Source organism: Lissotriton helveticus, chromosome 10 (assembly GCF_964261635.1).
Source record: "Lissotriton helveticus chromosome 10, aLisHel1.1, whole genome shotgun sequence".
Lineage (NCBI taxonomy): Eukaryota > Metazoa > Chordata > Amphibia > Caudata > Salamandridae > Lissotriton > Lissotriton helveticus.
In genome coordinates this window covers 207,513,803-207,539,830 of record NC_136071.1, presented here as the reverse complement: position 1 = coordinate 207,539,830, position 26,028 = coordinate 207,513,803, and the positions used below count along the sequence as shown (strand labels likewise).

Here is a 26,028-nt window from a genome sequence, read left to right as displayed (position 1 = left end):
CTCCTCCTGCCCCTAAGCTTTCTGGAACCTGTAGTCCCTAGTTCTTCGGTAGTCAAAATTCCTGTCTAGGTAGGCGCATCAGCTGGATCCCGACAGTAGGCCCCCCTTCCCAGCGCCTTCTTACAACCAGGCTTCCCGGGGCACCTCTCGTAGAAGGACCGAACCGCCCGGGGGGCATGCACCCCACTGCTGGGCTCCCATGAATCTTCCTCCGCCGTGTAGCCTTTCCACGCTACCAGAAACCACAGCTTTCCGCGGCGATACTGGGAGTCCCTTATCTTCCGCACCTCATATTCTAGACCTCTCGACGTGTGAATCGGAGGAACAGGTTTTCGCCTCACCGGCCCCGCTGGCTTCAGCGACCCACAGTGGAAAACCGGGTGAATCCTCAGGCTACCGGGCAGTCGAAGCTTGTAGGCTACGGGGTTCACTTTTCTCACCACCACATAAGGGCCTATGAACCTTGGATGAAAAACGCTCCGGAGTTTGAACGTGATGTTCTTGGTGGACAGCCAGACCCGGTCGCCCACCTTGTAGTCAGGCCCATCTACTCTCCTTCTATCCGCCCGACTTTTGTACGCGTCCTTAGCCGTCTTTAGATTCCTGGCCACTTTCTGATGCAATTGCAACAGATCACGAACACGTTCTTGTACTGCAGGCTGGTTTCTTACCTCCTCAGGCAACGTTACCGGAAGGGTCTTGGCTGCGTATCCATAGTTGGCCATAAATGGAGAAACCCCAATGGAGCTATGCAACGCGTTGTTATACGATAGCTCTGCTAGCCACAGCAGCGAAGACCAGGACTCTTGGGCCTCCTCTGAGTAACATCGCAAGTACTTTTTCAGTGACTGATTAAGCCTCTCGGTTTGCCCATCTGTTTGCGGATGGAACGCTGTAGATGTGGCTGTCTCGATCCTCAAGGCCTTGCACCAAGATTTCCAGAAGCTAGCCACGAACTGTGGGCCCCTGTCTGACACAATCACCTCCGGCAACCCATGAAGACGGACTATTTCTTCCATCAGTATCTGAGCCGTCTGTCCGGCTGTGGGTAGGTTCCTGCAAGGCACGAAATGTCCCATCTTCGTCAGGCTGTCAACGACTACCATTATAGCCGAATTCCCTTTTTCCATGGGTAACCCCGTGATAAAGTCAAGACTGATGGTGTGCCATGGAAAGGGCGGTGTGGGCATGGGAATGAGCTTTCCTCTAGCTCTCGTGTGATCCGACTTATTGCGAGCACACGTCTCGCACTCCGCTACCCATTTCTTGACTGCTACGGTCATGTCTTCACACCAAAAGTGTCTTTGTATCAGTTCGGTGGTCTTCTTTACCCCTGGATGCCCAGCTAACGGGGATTGGTGGCACCAACGAAACGCCTTCTTCCTTAACTCTATAGAGGGGATGTACAACTTGTTCTTGACAAACGGTAACCCATCTCGTAACTTCCTATCTACTCCGGCTTTTACCCAACTTTCCCACTGTTCCTGTGAACGGCTCTTTTGTAGGTCTGTAAGGAATTCTTTGCTTCTCACCACACTGACCACTCTGTCTGTAGGTATGATGGCCATGGGCGCATGTCGTTCCGTGGCTTCGGTGCTTTCCTGACGAGAAAGGGCATCCGCTTTGCGGTTTTCCACTCCTGGACGGTACGTGATGAAAAAGTCGTATTCCGCAAAAAACAAAGTCCATCTCATCTGGCGCTGGGTGAGATGCCTAGCCGACTGCATATATTGGAGATTCCTATGATCTGTATACACAGTTATCCGATGGCGTGCCCCCAACAGATAAGGCCTCCACTCTTGGAACGCCTCTTTGATTGAGAGGAGCTCCTTCTCCGAGATGGTGTAGTTGCATTCGGCTGAGTCTAATTTCTTCGACAAATACGCCACTGGATGTAGGCTTCCGGTGTCTTTGTCCCTTTGAGAGAGTACCGCTCCTATAGCCATATCAGACGCGTCGGCTTCCACCACGAATGAAGCTTCCAGGTCTGGATGTCTAAGAATCGGTGCCGATGTGAACACTTCCTTCAGGACCTTGAAAGCCTGGTCTGCTTCGGAGTCCCAATGGAATTCTACTCCTTTTCTTAACAGTCTCGTGATGGGGACTGCCTTTAAGGAAAACCCCCCTATGAATCTGCGATAGAAGTTCGCGAACCCCAGGAAGCTCTGGACATCCCTAACGTTTTTTGGCACCGGCCAGTTCAGCACAGCTGTTACCTTGCGTTCTGACATGCACAATCCTGATGGACTAAGGTTGACCCCTAGGAATTCTACTTCCTGCACCCCAAATTCGCACTTGCTCAGCTTGCAGAAAAGGGCATGTTGCTGAAGCCTCTCAAGCACCTCACACACATGCTTATAGTGGTCTTGCTTTCGGTGTGAATAAATAAGTATGTCATCTAGATACACAATAACGAAGACATCCACGAGCTCAGCCAACACCTCATTAAAAAAAAACTGGAATGCCGCAGGGGCGTTGCACAGCCCGAACGGCATGACCAGGTACTCATACAGCCCATACCTGGTCTTGAAGGCTGTCTTCCACTCATCCCCCTGCCTTATCCTTACCAAATGGTAAGCACCCCTTAGATCTAATCTGGTGTATACCACCGCTTCCCTGACCTGATCTAATAGCACACTTATGAGGGGCAGGGGGTACCTGTTCCTGACCGTATTTTTGTTTAGCATCCTATAGTCACAGCACGCCCTAAGATCACGATTCGCTTTTGAAATAAAAAACAAAGGTGATGCTGCGGGGGATCTGGAGGGACGGATGAACCCTAATCTTACGTATTCCTCCAAGTATGCTCTGAGGTGTTGCGTTTCGGGTTCAGAGAGGGCGTACACTCTACATGAAGGTAGCACGCTGTCGTCTATCAGGTCTATCCTACAATCGTACCTCCTATGTGGAGGAAGAACCTCAGCCTTGGTTTTGCTAAAGACTTCCGCGAACCTACTGTATTCCTCAGGCAGCGCCACTTCCTGTTCTACTACTGTAGCCACACACCAAGACGAGGCCAAAGCAAGAGAAATAGTTCCCCCTTCTCTAAGACACTGTACTCTACAGAGTTCGGATTTAAAGCTCACAGTCCTTTCTGCCCAGTTGATATCTGGGTTATGCTTGCAAAACCATGGCATGCCCAGAATCAGTTCGTATTGGGGGGCGTCTATGATGGTCAGTGCTATCTCTTCCACATGGGCTCTCTTTCCGTCTACTAGAGTCCATTCTAGAACCTCAGTTTGTGTAGTGATCAGGCCTGACTTAAGGGGTTTTCCGTCTACCGCCACTACCTTCTCAGGAAACTTCCGGTCCACTATCCCCAAAGCTAACTCCTTGACTAACCCGCTATCTATAAAATTGCCGGTCGCCCCTGAATCGAGCATAGCCGATACTTCATGGACCCTAGAACCTACCACCAGACTTCCATGCAACACTATGTGGGCCTCCGAGGGTGACGTAAGGTCTGACGCTTGTGAAGGTATCTTCATAACTGTTCTTTCCTCCGAACGAGCCTTTGTCCTGTCTCTCAACTTCTGCTCCTATACTGGAAGCTGCGGCTCGTTTCGGTCTCACTGAAGGGTTCTGCGTCTTAGGTTTCGATGGGCATTCCCTCACATAGTGAACTCGTTTTCCACAATACATGCACAGGCCCTGTGCTCGCCTATTCTCTCTCTCAGTGCGCGAAAGGGGTGCCCTGACCGCACTTCACTCCATGGGCTCAGGACCTGTTTCGCTAGTGGTATTCTCTTTTTTGGTACCTCTATCGGTACCTCGATCATGAATGCGCCCATCCAGGCGCAACGCTAAGCTGACCAAGTCCGCACAAGTGCGCGGTTGGGGGTCTATTCTGGCTATCACATCTTTGAGTTCTCCGCATAGGCCCTGATAGAAAAGAGACATGCGCTTCTCTTCAGGCCACGCTGCCTCCGCTACCAGTCTGTTAAACTGTGTTAGATAGGTGACCAAATCCCCTCTACCTTGGCGTAATGTCAACAATTCTTTGTCTGCGCTAAAGGACGTAGTTCTCCGGTCGAATACCCCTTCAAAAGCGAGTCTAAACTCCTCCCAGTCCGACAAAACCTCGTCGTTATTTCTCACTAAGGGCACCGCCCAGTTAGCTGCATCTCCGCTAAGGTATGAGATAGCGAAGGCTACCCTCGAGTGATTGGTTGGGAATGACGAAGGTCGACACGAGAAGTGCATCAACAACTGGGTGAGAAACACCTGCACCGTGTGCGGATCCCCTGTGAATCTCTCAGGTGTCGCCAGGGGTATAGGGGGGGCTACCGAAACCTGTATAGGGGGTATAGCCGCTGCACTGACATCAAAAGGGTTACGAGCGGTTCTGTCCACTCTTTCACGTAAGGCCGCTGTCTCTAACCTTGATGCCGCTAGTTCCTGTTGCATTACCTCTAAGGCCTGCATTAGGTCCTCGAGCGTCGTCATTATAGCCACCACCCGACCAGGAGGAGCGGTTTATTTGTAGGCGCGTAATTCTGTTAGGCTCCTCTTGCTCCTCAGGATCGGTGTGATGCTAAAAGGGTTCCGCTTCCCGATCGTTCCGAACTCAATACGAATCACACTGAGTTGCGGTCGGATCGGACAGGGGACAAAGGACGGGAAAGGGCTGCAGGGACAAAGGATCTGTAAAACATAAGCAAAACAAGATTAGCACACCCCTCTCATTCCTTTCACAAATGACTACTCTCAGTTATTCTCGCTAGAATAGGGTACCTTCAAAGCAGATCCTCTGCTACTCAAAAAGAAACAACACAAAAGTCATCACCACTCGTGACGATAATCCACCTGCATATAGTTTAGTCCTAATATTTGCTCATAAGGACTCAAGGTTATTTCCCTCCTTTAGTATTATAATCAACCAATAAAGTAAGCGTCTTGGCACTAGTTAAGTGTCCTTAGTTCTCCCAGTGGACTTTCTCCATAGAGGTCAGAGTACTAAGTTCCAAAGAGAAGAACTTGCTCCTAGTACCAAAACGTGGGCGCTCCTCCTCTATGGGAATCAACACGCATTCCAAGGAATAGTCTCTCTCTTTAAACCTAATTCCAAGCGCTCCTCCTCTCTGGGAGATCAACACGCTTCCACTACAATATAGTGTGAGTACGCTACGAGGCTAGCACACCAACCAGGCTCTCCTCCCCTCCGTTAACTTCACTGAGACATGATCAGCCTTCCTCGGTCAGCGCAGCCAAAGAGCTACGGAGCTACTGAGCAGTTCGGACCTTTCGTTCCTTCACGAAGCCGACAGCAGCTTTCTCTAACGTTTCGTCCCAGTTTCTGAACAGAGAGCAAGAGCAGCCGCTCCTCTCTCCTACCTGAAGCCGTTTTCTCCTTCGAGGCTGTTCTCCCAGCAGTGTCTCTCACGCTATCCCAGAACACGAAGACCAAACAGCTCCCTCCGGATGTCGGCGTCTTCCTCCCGGACCGCTGATGAATTCAAAATCAGAATTACGCGCACGGCTACGTGCGCGCGTGTTGCCTAAATTACCTCCTCCTGCCCCTAAGCTTTCTGGGACCTGTAGTCCCTAGTTCTTCGGTAGTCAAAATTCCTGTCTAGGTAGGCGCATCAGCTGGATCCCGACAGTCCATACCGCAAGTCACTACCACAGTGATTTTTGAGACTCTTCACCAGAAGTCTGCTTCTCGTCCGTTGCTGCCATTGGTTCCGGGGATTATGAACCCTGTCAAAGACATATTCCTGGCTCCAGCGACCATTAAAGCGGTGCCGGCTCGCATCCAAAAAATGTGCAATCCAGCGACCTCTGACCCGGTCTTTGTCAAGACTGACCCTCCTGCAGACTCAGCGATCGTAGCAGCAGCACGAAAAACACACTCAGCCACGGCTACCTCCTCAGTCCCTCCAGATAAGGACAGCAGATCACAGGACTCGTGGGGTCGTAAGGTCTGCAACTCTGCCTCTTCTACACTGAAAGTCTCCAGTGCAGCTGCACTGTTGGGTAGATATGATAGAGCCTTATGGGACTCCATGGAGCGTTTCAAGTCCAAACTGCCGAAAGAAGACCAGAAGGACTTTGAAGAGACATTAACAGAAGGCTGTCTGGTGGTGAACCAGATGATTAGCACGGCTGCGGACGGCGCAGCTCTTGCAGCACATTCTTATGCCCATGGAATTTGCGCCAGAAGGTCGTCTTGGTTGCTCCTGACAGGCCTCAAGTCCGATGCACAGCAGCGCATCTTAAATCTTCCTTTTTCTGGTTCCTCTCTCTTCGGTGAACACACTGACGAGGAGATGAGTAGAATGAAAGCCGAGCAAGAAACAGTCAAAGCAGTCGGTTTAGAGAAGAAAAAGGAGTTCAAGCGCCGTTTTAAGATCAACAGAGGCAGAGGGGCTCAACAGAGGGTTCAAACCCCTCAGTGGTCCCAGAACAAAAATCAGGGAAGGACCCAGTTTCGAGGTGGTAAATCCAACCGAGGTAGAGGAGGTCATCAGCAACAATCCTCTACATTAACGAGAGGGGGGTAAGTCATGAGCAGTGGCTTCCTCTGGCGCCGTTGCCCACTCCAGTGGGAGGAAGTGCTTCACAACAACTGGCAGATTGGCGCAGCATCACAAAAGATCGTTGGGTGCTAAATATACTGAGCAATGGATACAGGCTTCATTTCCGTGCTCTCCCAAAGAACATTCCTCCAAAGAAATCTCGTCCTCACCAGTTAGATCTGCTCCGGAGAGAGGTTAAAATTCTTCTTCAAAAAAGAGCTATAGAAGAAGTACCTCCCTCGCAAAGAGGAATGGGAGTATACTCCAGATATTTTCTTGTCCCATCCTAGACCTTCGTCTGCTAAACAAGGTCATAGTCAAAGAGAAATTCCGCATGTTGGCTCTTCACCAAATATGTCCACATCTACAAGAAGGCGATTGGATTTGTTCGGTGGATCTGCAAGATGCATATTTTCATATTCCAATTGCGCTGCATCATCGCAAGTATCTGAGGTTTGTTTTCGACAACAAACACTACCAATACAAGGTGCTACCCTTCTGGCTCAAATCAGCACCGAGAGTCTTCACCAAATGCATGGCAGTGGTAGCAGCTTTTCTTCACAAAAAGGGGCTTTTCGTCTCTCCGTACCTAGACGATTGGCTCATAAAAGATCCATCTCCTCTGCAAGTAGGGAGCAACTTCCACCTTTGCCTACAACAATTGCACAATCTCGGCCTCCATGTCAACATGGAAAAGTCAGTCCAGCAGCCAACCCAGTCCATCAACTACCTAGGCTCCGTTTTGGACACAAATTTGGGAAGAGCGTTTCCTTCGGGGGAGAGACTTTTTTCGATGCAGCAAAAGTGCAGGATTCTGCTCGAGACCCGAAGTCCAACAGTCCGTCAGGTATCCTCCCTGCTGGGTTCCATGGCGTCTTGCATCTTTCTGATACCACACGCCAGACTGAGGATGCGGCCTTTGAGGACCAGTGGGACCAAGCATCAGGATGCTGGGAAGACCGGATCAGTCTTTCCCAGGCAGCGAAAATTTCTATCAAGTGGTGGTCTCGACCTCGAAATCTGTTGGTGGGAGTTCCTTTTCACCAACCTCTTCCGACTCAGTCAATAGTGACGGACACGTCCCTTCAAGGCTGGGGGGCACACATGGGGTGCCTTCAAATACAGGGTCGGTAGTCGGTGCAAGAGCAGAACTACCACATCAACTTGCTGGAGCACCGAGCGGTGCATCTCGCTCTCAAAGCCTTTCTCCCTGCGATCAAAGCCAACTCGGTCTTGGTGCAGACAGACAATACGACCACCATGTTCTACCTGAACAAACAAGGCGGCACATTATCACGCCCTCTATCTCTGGAGTCCCAAGCGATCTGGCACTGGCTTCTCGCCCGGAACCTCTCGCTGGTAGCAGTGCACCTTCCAGGCGAGCTAAACATCAAGGCAGACACACTCAGCAGGCACTTCGAAGATCAACCAGACTGGGTGCTCAACGACGAGGTAGTGGCAGAGCTTTTTCGTTGTTGGGGTCGTCCAACCATAGACTTGTTTGCAGACGACGAAAACAGAAAATACCACGCCTTCGCGTCCAGGTTCCACCGCCCAGGGACGCAGGGGAATGCACTCTTGATGGATTGGTCAGGGACATTTGCCTACGCATTTCCTCCCCTGTCTCTGATTCCGAAAGTGGTTTCCAAGCTCCTCAAGTCGGACATGGAGATGATCCTAATAGCTCCGGACTGGCCACGGCAGTGGTGTATCCGGACCTTCTTCATCTGTCTGTGTGTCCACACATACGTCTACCTTGCAGCCCGGACCTGTTGAGCAAGATGAGCGGGACGATTCTACATCCCAACCTCCCCTCTCTGAACTTGGTGGCATGGCTCCTGAAGTCCTGCAGTATGGTCATCTGAATTTGCCTCCTGATTGTATGCGCATTTTAAAGGAAGCTACGAGGCCCTCCACAAGAGCGTCATATGCGTTCAAGTGGAAGAGGTTCTATATTTGGTGTAGGGAACATCATCTTGACCCTATTAAAGGTCAAGAGAATGTTATTCTTCCATACCTTCTTTCCTTAGCACCGTCTGGTTTGAAGTATGCTTCCATTAGAGTATAGGAAATCGCCAATTTAAAAGTTTTTCTTCCAGATGCAAGTGGTCAAGGACTTCCTGCAGGGGTTAAAGAAAGTCTTTCCCCCTGTTCGAAATCCTTCACCTCCCTGGGAGTTGAATCTTGTATTATCCAAGTTGATGGGAGCGCCTTTTGAGCCTATCCACAAAGCAACGTTACAGAATTTATCATGGAAGGTCGCTTTCTTAGTTGCTAAGGAGAATGTGTGAGACTCTTGGAGTGCCTGACTTATGGTCAGATCCCGAAAGTGCGTGCACGAGGATGCCCAGAAAAGCACTGACTATTCTGTTCTACAATCACATGCTCCAAAAAACATTGGATACCACTCGGGAGGGGTCCTTAACAGACCTCTTCATTAAAATCAAAGACTCGTACAGCCATGAATGTGTCCTGGATGGCATGACACCGGTGCTTACAAGGAAGATCTTTCTGCAATGGAGGTATGGCTCTCTCCCCTTAAGGTCCTTCACAAAGGCTTGGGTAGGTGGATCGGAGTCAGGGGCGTGCCCGGCATGTGCTTATAAATCGGAGAATGACTTACATGTGGTCCTGTTCTGTGGAGCCTATACCAGAATTAGAAGACATTGGCTGGTCCATCATCTAAAAAACTTGGGCTTCAGAACATATGCTCCGGCCTATAGAGTACTAAAGTCGGATCTATTTCCGCCAACAGTGTTCGCCATGGCAAAATTCCTGACTGTAATGTGGCTGGCACGTGCTCGTATAATCAAGGGCATCACAACACTGTGAATACCTCTTCTCCTCCCCTTTTACTTGGGCTCACCCATTTTCTAGATTTGTATTGTATTAACTATATCCATATACTGTTCTTATTGGGTTTTATATGCATTTTAATGATTATTTTATTCTGTGAATATCTTTTATGATCTTTCATGATCGAAATAAAGATTTGAAATTGAGTTGCTATCACATCAGCGCGCAGAGTAAGCGAAATCCAAGCATTGTGTACAAAAGAGCCTTACACTATTTTCCACCACAATAGAGTAGTGTTAAGGACTCATCCATCCTTTCTACCAAAGGTTGTGTCTGATTTTTATATTAATCAGTCTATTTCTCTTCCATCTTTTTTTCCAAACCCTGCGACCCCTGCTGAGCGGTCGCTACATTCTTTAGATCTCAAAAGAGTGCTTAAGTTCTATTTGGAAAATACTAAGAGTATTAGGAAGACGGATCAGCTTTTTGTCAACTATGGTTCCTTAAGAACGGGTTTTCCAGCTGCCAAACGATCCATCTCCAGATGGATCGTCTCCTGTATTAAATTGGCTTATCAGCTAGCGGGCAAGCCCTTGCTGTTGACACCTAAAGCGCACTCTACTAGGGGGAAAGCGGCCACAGTAGCTTTCCTACATGATGTCCCTATGTCAGAGATTTGCAAGGCTGCAACCTGGAGATCAGTTCATACCTTTACAAGGCATTACTGCCTAGAATCTGATTCCAGGACTGATACTCAAGTAGGGCAAGCCTCTTTGAGGAATCTATTTGGGTACCCTGCGGCCTGTTCGAGCTTAGTTTTGTCTAGGCTCATGAATTATATACTGTTTTATTGATCCTTTGCCCACAGGGAGATTAGGTGAGGCTCGCTATTCTATTCTAATGCTTATGACTATTGATGAGGATCCCCTGGAAGAGAACTAGGATTACAGGTAAGTAACTAATCCTTCTCTTCCAGGGTATCCTCATCAAAGTCATAAGCAACCCTCCCGCCTCCCCGGGCAAAGGACTACTTTAACTTGGAGATATTGTTAACCTATTGTTTCATGGTTTTTTCAGTCTCCGAAACGAACAACTGACCTAACTGTCACCCCTGAGGCATGATGGGAAGCTGGGGGTCATGGGTGCCTTAAAGGCACGGTGTCAGTTTATTGCATTCAGCTGCAGGTTAGCTTTCCAGTCTTTTTAGACTGGGGATTTGCAATGCAGCCTGGGAGCTTCCTATGCTTTCAGTGTTTTATAAGAATTTCTACTGCTTTCGGGGCATTAAAACAGTTCTAAAACAAACTTTATTGTTGTTTTCTCATGTTTATAATGCATGTTTGTTCATGTATGGTGGAAATTCTTTACAGCATGATTCAGCTCCAGTGTTTAGTAGGCTGCTATTGCTTATATTTATATATATATGGCTTTTAACCGAGACATGAGAAGCTGCAGACTGGGCTGCGGTGATGTCTTTTACCCGCTTAAATTAGGACTGCTGAATGAGTGCATTCCTTACCTGTGGGTACCTTCGAGCTTTCATTTACAGGCGGCAGCCCAGCCGCGAAGGTGTGCACCCCCTGCTGAATAATCATAGGGGGTCACGGGCCGGAAGCCGCCGAGCCTACTGTGAAGCAGCAGCCGAGGGATCTATGGAAATCCACATCCTGGGGCCCATCCAGGGCTGTGAAATGGCAGAATACGCACCCATACAGGGAAGAGACACGGACTACAAGTCCCACATCGCCCATTGGAGGGCGGTTCATTGACTAATTAGTGGGAGTGTCTAAGCGTCAGAAACTCAAGTCGAGCCTCTGAAGACGAGCGTAGGCTCAGAAACGCGTCAGGCTTTTAACCGAGACATGAGAAGCTGCAGACTGGGATGCGGTGATGTCTTTTACCCGCTTAAATTAGGACTGCTGGATGAGTGCATTCCTTACCTGTGGGTACCTTCGAGCTTTCATATATATATATATATATATATATATATATATATATATGTATATATATATATATATATATATATACATATATATATATATATATATATATATATATATATATATATGGTTATATATATGTGGGGCACATATAATATAGTGTTTCCGGGGTCCCGCGCATGGGCGGGAATATTCTAATGCTTATGACTTTGATGAGGATACCCCTGGAAGAGAACTAGGATTACAGGTAAGTAACTAATCCTTTCTTACTGTACCTTGTATGCTAAAGAGTCATAAGGAAAGCCTGTGTACTCTGCTTAAAGATTTGGACTTATTCTGATGACCACTTTACCTCAAAATAGTAGCATAAGATTGTTTAGCATTTTACGGGAAAGGAAGTTCTATTGGAGAGTTATTTTTTATGTCCTGGGAAACTCTACTGCTGGGCTGCTTCTATAGAGAGAGTTCTTCTCAGGATTTTTCTCATCGACGAGAAAGGATGTGAATAACTGGGGACTAGTTCTTTACATTTCTTTAATCCTACTATGGATGACCCTTGCAGCCCTGCTATTGACTGAGAAGGATAATGCGTTGCTCCTTAAGGGCTTCCTGCTTTATTATATAAAAAAGTATTGTGGAAGATGATGTTTAGAAGACACATTTCTATGTATCACTGTGCAGGAATAAAACAGACTGCCTAACCAATAAGGCCTAATTCCTATTATTGTTGGCTACAGTATTGGTGATAGCCACAGGCAGCACCACATCTATTATGTATCTGTAGCAGATATCCCTCTGCATAAAACTAAACAGTTAAAGCAGGTATGGGAATTAAGAGTAGGTTCCAGGCTGTAATAACTCTTAAAATAAATTTTAATGGGCTATACCATCATCTACGTAGAGCTCCACGGTGCTGAAGTACTCTAGACTTTAATCCTAGCATCATCAAGGCATACTTTCCCAAATCTCTCAAGTATTGGGTATTCTTGAGTTTGTTCTATATTTACCACAGGCCCAACGAAAAGTGTCATATATTTTAATTATTAACAGACCCAAAACAAAGACATCTTTTTGAGGAAGTGCCCTCTACCTTTTCCTCATTTGTTTGTTCACTTACATGAAGGCAGTGCATCAATGATCAACTCCTGATAAATAATGTTGCATGTGAGAGTGCTGCCACGCTTTCGAATATTATTAGTTTGAGTCTTCATCTAGATGTCATTAATCTATTTGCACTCCTTGTTCTAGATCATTGTAATGTTAGAAGAACTGATAAGTAGTGACTATGTGTGCTTAGTGGCAGAATCAAATACAGAGAAAAAAAGCTTCGAATTGTATTATTATTTGGAGTAGCAGCTACCTACTGCAAGGAATAATCACAATCCTGGTCAGGGTGAAACCTTAAAATCACTTAATTAACCTGAATGCAACCCCCTGGTAGCTATGTCATTGGGCAGCCAGACTTAACTTAGGGCAATGTGTGAAGTATTGCTGGAGTACCAAAACAATAAGGTTAAAATGCATACAGATAAAAATCCCAAATCGAATTAGAAAAATAGAGTAAAATTTGAGAAACAAAATGCAAAATAGATCCAATAACTGGAACCAGAGATATGAATTTTTCAAGTTTTAAGTAGGAATAGCCAATGATATTCTTTGGTCACTGTAGACTGGGACCAAGGTGCAATTTGAGGCTGACCACAAAGTAGCACTGGTTGGATACACCTACCAGGTTTGTCCTGGTCAAATATTTTACCTTTTGACCCAGTCTTTTAAGTCCCAAGCCACCACATGGGTACACTTCAGGATCTCTGGTGAGTCACTGAGAGGCTCACATGTCGTCAGGCAGAGCCCAACGGCACTTCCAGTCCTGGTCCAGTTGCCACTGGTCAGGTTCTACCACCTAGCGTTCCCCCACTTGTCCCGCTAAAAACCCTACCCTACTTATTTAGTTGGGCTTAGTGCCCGCAACAGGAATGAATCAAACTAGGGTTAATGGGTGTTGCCACAAGGGGTTAGTTTCTTTGGAAAAACCTGAAGGGCTCCATCTACATAGATACCTCCTTGCTGAATGTAGAATTTTGTCTACTTTTCAGAAATGTATAGCTCTCCGGGATCACCCATGGTTATCGCACCTGTTTCCACCACAAACTGCAAGTAACCTGAAACCACATAAATTAGGAAAAATAAACTACCTCTTAGAAAAATGCAACAACTGTGAAAATGTTTTTTTTTTTATATATACAACTCAGTTTGTTCCTGAAAGCTGGGGAGATACACAGCACAGCAAATATTTTATTGATGCTTTGTTGCACAGCACTTTTTTCCCACTTTTCCTACAATAACAAGAATGATATATACTTGGTTATGTTCTCAGTTCCCTTCAGGGGAATATTGAAACCCTGGGTACCTTCACAATCCCTAGAATGTTAGGGAAAAAAGGACACAAATTTGGGGTGGATAACTTTTGTGGAAAAAAGCTATAAAGGCTTAAATGTGCGGCCCGTGCATCCAAAAAAGATCTTAGTGGATGTCAAAAGGTTTAACCTCAGTAATATTTCAAATACTTCTACTTAAGGTGCAAACCAGGCCAGTTGTCACCTTAGTTTTAGCCTACAATGCCCACATTTGTGACACTATTATCCATAAATCTGGCTCATGGAAAACAAATGTAGCGCTCCATGATCAGACTCCTTCTTTCTTAAAGAAACTCAGATTCTTGTGGTTGTCTCAGAAGCTAGGAAGCACTATAGTACTGTGTTCTACTTCATCAGCTCCTGTGGAAAAAGGCAGCAGTAGGATGACCTCTATTGGTGGGAATATCTGCCACTGCTGCGAGAAACGCTAGCTCTCCAACATCCTCATGAGTATTTACACCCATAGTGTTTTTGAAATATTATAGACTGCTTTAGCGATCTGGCCAGATCATAAGGGCTGCTAAGAACTAAGAAGAATTGGCAGCGCTATACTTTTGGCCTAATGTCTCCCAGTTGTATCTAATGTTTCCCTCACAACTCTTGAGTCAGGCAGAGAAAAAAAAATGAAAATGCCTTTTTTGGGTTCTTCTTTGGCATTCATGTTTTCATTTATTTGTAACAGGTTTGTCAGCAAACAAGCTGTCTTACAAATAAAATGCAAATATTGAAACCAATGACAAAACAATAACAAATTACATTTTTTGATAGATTTTGCCCATGTGATTAAAATCACATTTTGCATACTAATTAACAAAGCCTTTGAATAACCATTTCCAGTTCACCAACCCAGCGCTTGCTTCTGGGGAATAAATATACCACATTTTACAATGGACAAGGCAGTGTAACATGAGGAGGCTTTTCCGTGATGTCAGACTCATGCTCTAAGTGCTAAAAGTTCCCCTTAACCCCTTGCATGCTGGTGACGAACCCCAGCCGTCACGCTCCACGGTGCTCGTGTGCTGATGACGGCTGGGGTTCGTCACGGCCCCGCCCTGTTCGTTCGGCGGCCGCACACGGGGGGAATCGCGGCCGCACGGAAGGGTTTAAGCTTATCTGGCATCTGCCCAAAAAGTAGTGGTCCTTTTGAGAGTTCCCACCTTCATACTTCCGTTCCATAAAGAGCTACAGGGACATCCTTGCCATATAGAAACTCAGCATAAGTACAACAGCATTAGTCCTATAACTATGATATTACTTTACGTTTGGGTGTGACAGGCCCAATGTTTTCGTGCAGTGGGACTTGCATGTGGCCCTCATCTCCCTTACCCTGGTGAAAGCATTACCACATAGGCAAATTCACAAACCTCCTGTTTTCTTGTGACATTTAGAGATGTAGGCTTTTAAAGGCAGCTGCTTTAAAAAAGAAATTATGGTAGTCAGTAGGTTTTGCTTAAACAGCTGTGCATCAAGTAATGTATACAGTGCTTTGAAATCCGCAAAAGTAAATCATAGATGTTGTGTAATATCGACTGTGTAATCGGATGGGTTTTTAGTGCCAAGCCATTATCTAATTGGAGATAGTCTGAGAGATCAGTTGCAATTGCATTTTTTGGGGAAGAGTCACCTTTGCGTTTGATATTAGCCAATTTCTGTTGTGACGTGACAAGCATATTCAGGCGTGGTACTAGACCATCATCTTCTCCACACCTTCCTTTAGAAGGACAAACTAAGATGTTAACTTTGGCCTAGGTTCTTTGTGCCCTGGAATCAGGAGGCTGTATGGTGTCCTTGGATTTTTAGGCTGCGTGCTTTCATGTACCCATTCTGCTGTCCCACAAATGCTTCCTGGGGTCATAGGTCAGGATTGAGCACTTCCAGTTTGTTATTCTACTCTTTGGCCCTACCTCTGCCTCTTGTGTATTTATGCAGGTGATGGCGGTGGTTACGTCCCAGGTTCCCTTATCTCGATGATTGGCTGTTGAATGCGAGCTTTCCGCAATAAGTAGTGGACCACCTACAGAAGATGGTCACCCTTCTGTTTTACCTGGGGTTTTCATCAGCAAGCTGAAATCCCAGCTGCAACCTATGCAGGAGAGTAACTTCAAAGGAGACTGGACATGGTTGATTTCAGGGACTTTCACTCCCCTAGAGAGTCGGAGACGTTTGCTCCATTTGGTTGGCCCTGAAGACTTTTTCCCATCTATTAAGGAGAAGCCGGTTCAGATCTGAATGAAGAATACAACCGCCATGTGGTACTGCAACAAGCAGAGCAGTGTGAACTCAGGGGATCTTTGCATAGGCAAATAATTTTGTCGGATGTCTGAACGTCTGGGTAGATGAGTTTGGCTGGTGAGCCACGAATGGCATTTCCATCCTGAGATGACCAAGAGCATGGTGGGACATGTTTTTATTGGATTGTTTCCCCACTGCCATTAATATTACGCACTGGAATTTTTGTTGGAATGTTCCCAGGGAGATGCATTCTGCCTTCAGTGAGAGACAGGCATTCCCACCTCTGGCACTGCTGCCTCGAGTTCTGAAGATCAGGGCAGACTGGTCTCAGCTCATCCTGATGGCTCTTGACTGGGCCAGGAGAGTATGATATTCTGATCTGCTGAGCAAAAGCATTTGCACCCCCACCCATCCCGGTCTGCCTCGTTTTTCTTCAAGGACTGCTGTCTTAGCAAGAGGCAGTGTCATGCATCTAAATCGCCAAAACCTAAACCGCTATGTGGAGATTGAGCAGTTCCAAATAAGTGGATTAGATTTACTTGCTGAAGTAGTGGATGTTACGCTTGTGGCTAGACGCCAATCTCCCAAATCCATTTATTCCAGTCGTTGGGTGAAGTTTGTTACCTGGTACGAAGATAGTAAATTTGACTCTCTGCAGACCCAACTGTTGGATGGTCTGTTTTTGAACTCTGGCCTAGCAAGACTTTGCGGTGTGCATTGTCCTTTTGGGCTTTCTATGTTTGCCTGCTCACCCTTCAATATTCATGTCACCAATTATGATGCATTTTTTAAGGCTCTTGCACGCGTTCTCCCCTCATCGTTCATTAATCAGTAAGACCTTAGATTGGTCTTTTCTTTCTTAGTGTGCTGGCCCTTCAAGCTCATTGCTGATCATCAAGACGGTATTTCTCAATTCAGTTACTTTTGTGCTCCATGTCAGCAAGCTTCAGGCACTGTCAGTGCAACTGCCTTCACATTACCTTGTTCCTAGATTATTTACTGTTGTGAGTTAGTGCTTCCTTTTTTTCAAAAGAGGTATTGTCCTTACTAGTAGGACAATACATCGTTCACCGCACCTAGCTTGATTTAGATTTTTCTTACCCCCCTAAGGATCTCTTAGCTTGTACATCAAGAACACAAAAGACGGTGGGTGACCAGCTTGTTATTGCGTTTGCTGGTGCTAAGAAAGCAAAGGCAGGCCAGAAACAAACCATGCTTTTTGTGTGCCTTAAGACATGCTGTTCCCTGGCTAAAAAGGGTTTTTCCTGAAGACCCTCAGAACCTTTGCACTAACGCCTAGACTTCCACCATGAAGTTGGTGACAGGTTGTTTGGTGTTGGCGATCGACCATGAGACTTCATGGACGTTCGTACACACCTTTACCAGGCATTAATATCGTTTGCTTGGACTTACAAGACTTCCTGGTGCAAGTCCACTTCTCAGATAGTCTGCCTTTTGGGAGTTACTGCTTGGTATCTATTCTAAAGCTGAGGAATCTGTGGTTATATGAACAAGTTATCTTTGGTAATGCTCTTTTTGATGGATACTCTGCCTAAGCACTGATCCCCCACCATGCTTCCTCCTTCATGTTGTGTGAAATGGACTTTTAGGGCTTAAAAGAAATCTCACGTTAGCTCTCACACTGTCACTCTTAAATTTTCTCACGGGTGGTTCTCATCGGAGGGCGAGAAAGACGTCCAATATATACTGGCATAATTGCTCTGGGTTGGAGAATATATATACAGCTCTCCCTGTCACTTCCAGCAGTAGAGCTGGTCCAGGCAGAATCCAACAAACACATAACCTGCTGGTGTGCAGAAGCTGTTATGAAATAGTTACGAATCAAGTATATGCCTGGGAAGATTCAAAAGGTGAGTCATATGCCATTAGGTAGAGTATCCACCACAAAGCACTTTACCGAACACAAGTAACTTGTACTATAAGTCATTGCTAGTTTACAGTCATTAAATGATCACAGTACAATATAAGATATTCTACATAACAAAGTGAAACATGCACTGATATGTTTTACCAATCTGAAAGAAACAGTTAGTTATAGATTCCTTACTGTAAAATTACCCCCAGGCGTCAGACTGGATCCGGAAAGTTTTTTGTCAGCAGTACCCCTGTGCTTCGGAAGGTGGCGTCAGTCGGCTCCGCATTCTTCGTCGGTGTCGTGGTCGCCGGGATGACGTCGCAGCAGCTACTTAGACGCCGCCCTCGCCTGCTGACGTCAGTTCTTTCTTTTTCCATGCCAGCCAGCGCAGATCTAGGAAGAGCAGTACCTCTAGTCATTTTTTAAAGAACTTTTTGCGACTTTTTGTCAACTTAATTTTTCGGGTCATTGACTCCAGATGCACGTAGGGATGCCCAGCTTCAAGTCTTGTGGTTCCTGTACCCGACTGATGTCGGTGACGGATCCCCAACGCATGTGCCTCTTTTGCCTGGAGCGCCACCACGACCCCAAGTCATGCTCCGACTGCCGGACCACGGTCCGAAGTCTTTCTGGGAGCGGTCCGAAAGCTATTCCAGGCTCGGCAGTCGGTTCCACACCGTTCAAGGTCCCGGTCCCGTGGGAGGTCATGGGACCGGTCGCGGAGCCAGTATCATCATTAGTTGTCGAAGCCTTCGCACTCGGGGTCACGGAAGTCGAAGCATAAGAATAAGCCGAAGAAGCACCGTCGCTCTTCGAATTTCCCTCGCCCGTCGGCAGAAGCGGCGAATGGTGCAGGTGGTGCCACTTCCGCGGCTCAGTGTGCGAAGCCTCAAGGGTCGAGCCCGGCCTTTCCGGGACCAAACTTGACCCCTGCCAAGCTTCATCAGTTTTACGAAGCGATGCATGCCATCTTTGGGCAGCCCGACTCCCCTGGTGCGCCTTCGGGCCCAGCGGACTCGGCTGGGGGCCCTAGGCCTACAGCACCGGCGGCTCCAGACCTGCAGGGTCCCCTTGGATCCAGGCCTGGATCCAGATCAGCGCCGGTTGACCTTGTTCCAACTCCACCGGCACCATGTCCGCTGCCGGCTGGACACCCAGCCGGCGTTGACCCTGGCCTCAATCATCGACTGATGTTGGATCGGACACAGATGGGTCATTTTGTCCCAGTGTTCCACCCTGGCCCTTTTTGGCCAGTTTGGCAGCCAGAGGAGCGTGAGGAGGACTGGGAGCCATCTGGTGACCCTTTAACTGACCAGATTGAGTATGACCCAGACTGAAGAGAGGAACTAGGGGATGCCAGTGGTTTAGATACATCTCCAGACCTTGGCATGTTGTCTCCTCCTACTGTGGCTACGTAGGAGGGAGCGTCTTACGCAGTGGTGTTGCGAAGTGCGCCGAGGCCTTGAACCTTAAGCTTCCTACAATGGCAGTCAGGACTAACTGCCTAACAGAAGTGCTTCAGCCTGCAGTGAGCTCTTCAGAGCCCCTGCTGCTGTTCAATGTTGCCCTCACTGACATCCTTGTTGGCACTTGGTCCAGGCCCAACACAAGTGCTCCTGTGGATAGGATGGTTGCCCGACACCTCCGCCCGGCTCCGGGCGACCCATCTTTCCTTTCCCAACATCCCTCTCCCAAAAGCTTGGTGATCCAAGCTTCCACGTCCAAGAGCTCATTTATTTTGATTTTTAGTGTTTGATAGAGCACGAACTTGACCCTTGAGGGTATCAGAGCGCTTTACAGGATATACAGAGGAGTACAAACAACGTTAAGGTGTAATGATATACATACAAAACTGTCCAGAGGGATGGCGATGGGCCGGGGTGTAGGGAACATGCCCTATACACCCCACCGTATAGGGAATCCAAAAAGCTGGATCAGCTTGGGAAGAAGATGTTTTCTTCCTCCAGCTTAGGACTGCGGTCCGTAAACACCGCATGTCTATTGGGCTGTTATTCCCACTCCGTGCCGGATACGGTGGCGCAACTGCTGCCTCAGTGTCCGGAGAAGGCCCAGGCCATGCTCTCCCGTGCCATTGGCGAGGGGAGAGACGCCGCAAAGTTTACAATCTGCTGTGGACTGGATACTGCCGACTCACTGGGTAGGGCCATTTCAACGTCGGTGGCGCTTCGCAGTCACGCCTGGTTGAGATCGACTGGCTTTTCGGGGGATGTCCAGAACACTCTAATGGACATGCACTTTGATGGTGGTCACCTGTTTGGCGACAAGGCAGACAGTGCACTAGAGAGTATCAAGGACTCTCGGGCTATGGCCAAGTCCTTCGGCCTCTCCACCACATGCCCTGCACAGTCTGCTTTTCGCCCCTTTTGTGGCTATGGAAGGGGTGCCCCAACACGTTCTTTTCAGAACCACGGTCCGGCGCAAACTGTTCAGACCCAGCGCGGCCGGGGACGTGGGAACCGACGTGGTTCCGCTGGGCCAGCTTGCGGGCCAATCCACCACCGCCTCCCTCTGCAGCAGCTGCCAAACCCTCCTAGTCTGACCTTTCAGGGCCATCAAACGTCAGTGGGCGGCAGGATTCAACATCACCTACCCCACTGACGCACCATCACTTCGGACCAGTGGGTTTTGCAGATAGCTCGAGAGTACCCCTCCAGCCATGCCACCCCAGTACCATTGCAGGTCGGGGATCACCTGGCCCTTCTCCAACAAGAAGTTTTGTCTCTCTTGGCCAAGGGAGCCATCAAGCGCGTTCCTGCCCCAAAAGTAGGTAGTGGTTGTTATTCCCACTACTTTCTGGTGCCCAAGAAGGACAAGGACCTGCATCTTATCTTGGATCCCAGAAATGTCAACCTCTTCCTCCAGAAGGAGAAGTTCAAAATGTTGACTCTCACTCGGGTCTTGTCTGCCCCCAACCCTGGAGACTTAATGGTAACTTTGGACTTGCAGAGCGCTTATTTTCCCATCCCCGTCCTGCCGGCCCACCGGCGTTACCTGCGGTTCATGGTAGGCCACGAGCACTTTGTTTACCATGCTCCCCTTTGGCCTTACCAGCGCTCCTCGGGTGTTCATGAAAGTGATGGCGGTGGTCTCAGCTCATCTGCGCAGTTCAGGGGTTTCAGTCTTCCCCTATCTTGACAATTTGTTGTTGAAGGCGGGCTCGCCCCAGGCAGTCATCTCCCACCTCCAGAGTACGGCCGACCTCCTGCATTCGCTGGGGTTCTCCATCTACATGCCAAAGTCACACCTGACTACCTCTCAGAAGCTCCTCTTCATCTGAGCGGTTCTGGACACAACACAGTTTTGGGTCTATCCTCCAGAGTAGCGAGTCGGGATATTCGGGCTATGATTCCAATCTTTCAGCCTCTATCCTGGGTTTTGGTCAGACTGACCCTCCGGCTACTGGACCTGATGGCCTCCTGCATCCTACTGGTAGATCATGCCAGATGGCATATGCGGGCTCTGCAGTGGTACCTGAAGTTCCATGAGGCACAGCATCAGGGGAACCTGGCCGATTGCATCCAGATCTCGGAGGGCACTGCTCACCAACTGCAGTGGTGGCTCACGAACCAGTATTGGGTCATAGGCACATCCTTCTCGGTTCCCCAACCGGAGTTCACAGTGGTGACCGATGCATCCCTTCTGGGATGGGGCGGCCACATGGGAGAGGAGGAGATCAGAGGACTCTGGCCTCCAGCGGAGTCCGGGCTCCATATCAACCTTCAGGTGCTTTAGATGATTCGTCTTGCACTCAAGGCATTCCTTCCCTCTGTCCGGAAAAGAGTAGTGCAGGTGTTCAGACAATACCACCGCCATGTGGTACTGCAATAAACAAGGTGGGTGGGGTTGTGGACCCTCTGGACATGCTTGAACATCAGGGCATATCCCTGGTGGTTCAACCCCTGGTAGGTTCACTGAACGCCAGGGCCTCTGAACTCAGCCGCAGGTGCATGATGGATCACGAATGGCGTCTGAACTCATATGTGGTGCAAGTTCTCTTTCGACAGTGGGGAGAGCCTTAGTTAGATCTATTTGCCGCCAAAGAGAACGCCCAATGTCAGCAATTCTGCACTCGCTCTGCAACGCTTTTCGTCGCAAGTGGAGTTGCGGCCTACTATATGCCTTTCCGCCTATACCACTTATGCCCAGAGTGCTGAAGAAGATAAAGCGCAACCTGGCCCAAGTCATCCTTGTGGCACCAGACTGGGCACGAAGAATCTGGTATGCCGAGCTCTTGCACATGGCCACCGATCCACCGATCCGACTGCCTCTTCGGGAGGATCTTCCGTCGCAGAAGTAGGGGACTGTCCTCCACCCGAACCTTTCCTGCCTCCACCTCCTTGCGTGGAGATTGAGCGGTGACAGTTGACCGCTTTCGACCTTCCTGATGTCTGTGATGTTATCTTGGCAGCCAGGTGTCCCTCCACAAAAATGGTATAGGCCTGCCGATGGAACATATTTGTGGCATGGTGCACAGCAAAGGCTGTGGATCCCCTTTTTGCTCTCCTCCTTTCTTTGGCCCAGCAGGGCACTGCTCTGGCCACTCTAAAGGGCTACCTCTCTGCCATTTTAGCCTTTCTCAGGCTTCCTGATCAGCTTTCTCTTTTCAAGTTGTAATCGCTTTCTTAAGGGCATTACTCATCCGTAATGCCTCAGTGGGACTTGAACTTAGTTCTTACCTATCTTATGTGCGCGTCCTTTGAGCTGCTACATAACTGTCCTCTGAGACTTTTAACTCCCAAAACTGCCTTTCTGGTGGCCATTACCTCTGCAGGCAGGGTGAGTGAGCTACCAGCTCTCACTTCAAAACCTCCTTATCTTGCTGTCCATCCATACAAGGTTGTCCTCCTGACTTTTCCATCCTTTTTACCAAAGGTGGTTACTTCTTTTCACATTGGCCAAACGATCACTTTGTCCACCTTATTTCTACCTCCACACCCTTCAAAAGAAGAGCGGCTCCACTGTCTGGGTCAAAAATGTGCGCTTTCATTTTATTTGAATCACACAAAACAATTCCAAGCTACGTGGGTGCCAAGAAAGGTCGTCCGTGTACAAGCGGAGCAATATCGATGGGTCGTTTTGTGTATCAAAGCTTGCTACTCTTTGGCATAGAAGAAGCCTCCAGTGGGGTTATGCACTCATTCCACCAGGGCGACGGCAGCTACCACTGCTTTGGGACGTGGAGTCCCTCTTAATAACATCTGTCAGGCGGCTACATGGGCATCGCTGCACACGTTCACTACTCGCTACTGCCTGGACAGTCAAGTCCGGAGAGACAGCTTCTTTGGCCATTCTGTTCTCCAGGACTTCCTGGTGTGAACTTGGTTCGCAGACCCACCTACGGGGTTGGTATTGCTGGGGTATTTATTCTAAGGTAAGGAATCTATAACTAAGTGTTTCTTTCAGATGCACAAGTTACTTACCTTCGGTAACGATATATCTGTAAGAAAGATAGGTTAGCTATAGATTTCTTACCGCCCCACCCATCCTCCCGTTCTGCGAACTTATTTCTAGGGTTAAGGTCTCCCCTTTCAGGGCCCTAGTATTTGTGCACCAGGGGTCAGTGTCTTGCATGGTTCTGCGCTACTGGCGTGGAAAGTCGTGAACAGATCTGATGTCAGCGCGCGAGGGCGGCGTCTAAGTAGCTGCCACGACATCATCCCGCCGACCACAAACGCGGAGCCCCACAGACACCACCCTCCGATGCGCATGGGTACAGCTGACGAAAAACTTTCCTGATCCAGTCTGACGCCTGGGGGTATTTCTAAGGTAAGGAATCTATAACTAACTTACAGATATATTGTTACTGAAGGGAAGTAACTTGTGCATTAATGTGTTTGTTTTAAGAGCATTTGAAGTATATGGAAAACATATGAAAATATTTCACTTGCTTTATATCTTTCACAGGAGAGGTTGGTTTCCTTCATCATACACTCGGATGTTGACCGACACAATTCAAGAAACAGTGCATGTGCCAAGGTAAAATATTTGGATTTATCAAGAGGTTGTGTATGTTAAACAAAAATACTACTGGCAGCCTATTTTCCTTCCTTTAAAATACTATTCTATACTGTGAATTTGAAACACTCTTCTGACTTTACCATCATAATATAATTTCGATTTTATTAGGTTAAAAGCAAAAGAGTTAGAGGTTATTTGTATTTTAACCGCTATGTTGAATACTAGTCATTGAACATATTTATTGTCATAATTGTGTATATTTGTATGATCTGTCATTAAACCTGAAGCAGTTGTTAGAGGGAGAACTCTTTATTGGCGACCTGGGAGACCATAAAGTTGCCAAGATTTACCAAACACATATATAAAACAACCCGGACACCTTTTCAGTCCTTAAGGCTACATGGGTAACAGATGTGGGTACTCAAGGATGACGACTGGACAGAGGCGTTGGCGTTGCCCCGGGCAGCTGCCATTACAGCCTGGCTCAGACTGACCGGTGCCGGAGGTCATAAACCCTGGTCAAACCAAGAACGACTTATCTTACTCCTCCATAGACAAGCTGGCTCTTAGTGTAGGCTGTTGAAGCTTCTGCATGCATTCTTTAAATGTCAAATACTCCTCGTCTTCCTTGCAGTTACCCTATATGCAAGTACCAAAAATCCGGCCCATAAGTTAAAAAGCTGGTTGCTTTCTAGTACTTGCCGCTCTGTGGTGAAACACCAGCTTGACATTCTGAGCTTCATTGAGGACTGATGACCTGTTTTTAACAGATGAAATTTATGAATTTGTGGCACTCCCAGGTATGTGGTTTTGATCAAGTATTCAATTCAATAAGGTGTTGGGTGCCTGTGGGTATAGCCCTCTGATCCAGGGCATGAACACAATATAGAAACAGTTGCGCCGTCTAAGACTAGAACAACGCCCCGCTAGGCACTCCAAAATAAATTTCAGTAGATTGTGTACACTTCGTTAAAGTATTTATTTAACTCATCAAGTTGGTGTCTACCAATTTTATATTGAAAAAGTTCATTAAAAGTGTTTTTTAGAAACACAAATCACAGTGAGTCAACAGTTCACTCAATCACAGTTAACTCAATCCCAGTGCATTTCGGACAATGCCCTTCGTCAGGGTAATTTTCCATTCTTCAGTTATAATACAGAATCTCTGTGAACCTCTACGTGATCCGCAGTGACATTAACAGGAACATGGTTAAATGAGAGACCATTGCCATATGTTGTTGTGGAATTCCAGAGGGGTATTGTACAGTTTTATTTTTTTTATTTGAGTTTTATATTGCGCGAACTAGACCAGAAGGTATCAGAGCGCTTTACATGAGTACCAGTTGCGTTACAGAAGGACACATTCATTTTTGTAAGGCTCGAGGAAATTAAGTGACTTACCCAGAATCACAGGATATTGAGCGTCCCTTCCAAAACTTGAACCCAGTTCCCCAGCTCCGAAGTCGACCGCTCTAGCCTTTAGACATTGATATGGAAGTGGGTGGTATTAACATCAATCAACCATAAAATGTGACTCAGCAGAATTATCAGTGTCTAACTGTGAGGCAATAGTTTTCTCCTTGAAATTTTCATCAATCTTATCATTTTCTGGCGCTCTGATAATACTGCCTCTCCCTCTCCAGTTCCACTGCGGTATTCTTACAAGCTTTGCTTTGGTTATTGCCAATACATACTCCAGCTTTTTAATGTCCTGCTTCTTGGTGATATGAATCTTCATCTTAAGCCGACACACTGCTCTTTGAAATGTAACCTTATTCAGGACTTAGAAACTGTTCAGCTGAAGCAGCTTGTAAACACCTCCACACACATGGGTGTGCATATGTTAGGCCCAGTATTTTCAAATTTGTCTGAGCTGAAAGTTGATCTTCCTGTGCCCCCTGATATAGACCGATCATTCTGCCGTGCCTATCCTTGTAACTCTCCACTGTCCATCTTTATTCATGGCCATTCTGATGAACACCTCAAAAGTATGGCCTAGGTGTGATCCTTCGGAATTTTGCTTGATGTTACTATCATCCAAACCTGATCTTGGTCAGTTGGCAGCTGAAGCTGATTTCATCATCAAAGAGTGGTTCAAGACTTCCTTAAACATGCTGGTCCCACTCACTAACTGTCCTAGAACCACTGTTACATTTCCTACATCCTGGTTTGAGTCACATCTTTGTGACTATAAAAAAGGCGTTAAAGTACTGGAAAGAGAAGGGTGTAAAAACTATGCTGCCAGGGACGGAAAGAATTTCAAAGAGGCC

General features: G+C 47.4%; 1 protein-coding gene across 1 annotated transcript in view; it reads left to right on the top strand.

Moving 5' to 3' along the window:
- BAIAP2L1 (BAR/IMD domain containing adaptor protein 2 like 1) overlaps window positions 1–26,028 on the top strand; it is a 558,841-nt gene that overhangs the window by 417,551 nt on the left and 115,262 nt on the right. Inside the window, exon 11 of the mRNA XM_078665168.1 lies at window positions 23,705–23,776. Within this exon, the coding sequence (XP_078521294.1) occupies window positions 23,705–23,776 (72 nt within the window). The remainder of the gene's footprint in view (window positions 1–23,704; window positions 23,777–26,028) is intronic.